The sequence below is a fragment of the Microtus ochrogaster genome, linkage group LG5, assembly GCF_000317375.1.
Source record: "Microtus ochrogaster isolate Prairie Vole_2 linkage group LG5, MicOch1.0, whole genome shotgun sequence".
In the NCBI taxonomy this organism is placed as follows: domain Eukaryota; kingdom Metazoa; phylum Chordata; class Mammalia; order Rodentia; family Cricetidae; genus Microtus; species Microtus ochrogaster.
This window is the reverse complement of record NC_022031.1, coordinates 53677396-53678345: the sequence shown is the minus strand read 5'-3', so window position 1 is coordinate 53678345 and position 950 is coordinate 53677396. Positions and strand designations below refer to the sequence as shown.

Here is a 950-nt window from a genome sequence, read left to right as displayed (position 1 = left end):
GGGTTTCAGCTTACTCTTCCACCACTGATGGAGAGTGAAAGGAACTCAAGGTAGGGACCTCAAGGCCAGAAGTGAAGCAAAGGCAGTGGAGGAATGCCGCTTACTGGTTTACTCCTGTGCCTTCCTGCTGTTTTACACACCCCAGAACCACCTTCACAGGGTGGACGCCACCTGCTGTAGTCTAGTCCTCCCACGTAACCATTAATCAAGAAAATGCCCGCAGATTTGCTTACAGGACAACCTAATGGAGGCAATCCCTCAACTGAGGGTTCCTCTTCCTGCTCCACTCTAGTCTGTGTCACATTGACAAAAACAGAAACAAAATAATAGCTCAAGGCAAAGACAATGGACGTAGACAAGGCATCGTTTGGTGGAGAGAAGGCAGTTTTGGGAACTAAAACACTTCGCTGTTGTGAGATAAGTAATCTCTGAAGCTGTTTTCTCCTCTCTAAAGTGAAGGCATCAAATTTCCGTATCTTTTCAGAGGAACAAAAGAACACACGCGTGTTAAGTTAGGGACTTCTAAAATTATGGTGGTTACATGCATCATTGACAATAGCACTTTTTTTCTCATTCATAACACTGAACTCTATGTGTTATTATTTTTAAATTGCTTTTCTAGATTATAAAAGGTGTGCTCGATTGCTGACGAGATTAGCCGTGAGCCCGCTCTGCTCCCAGACCTAGGAAATTTACCCTGTGAGTATCTATTTATTCATTATTTATTTACTCATCCTAAGAATATTTCTCTTCCCCATTTCCTTTCTGTCCTCTCACCCCGCCCCCACATAGTGTTGGGGATCAAACACAGGGTGTGCACAAAACAAGGTAAATGCTTTATCATTGAGTAGATCCATCAGCCCTAATACTATGACTTAAGAAAATGTTGCCTTTAATCCCAAATTTCAGATTCTGGCACTCAAGAGACTAAGTTGCTATCATGCAAAATA

General features: G+C 42.4%; 1 protein-coding gene across 1 annotated transcript in view; it reads left to right on the top strand.

Moving 5' to 3' along the window:
• Positions 1-687, top strand: part of Alkal1 (ALK and LTK ligand 1) — a 14451-nt gene extending 13764 nt beyond the window's left edge. Inside the window, exon 4 of the mRNA XM_005362243.2 lies at positions 623-687. Coding sequence (XP_005362300.1) covers positions 623-687 — 65 coding nt within the window. The remainder of the gene's footprint in view (positions 1-622) is intronic.
• Positions 688-950: the final 263 nt, after the last annotated feature.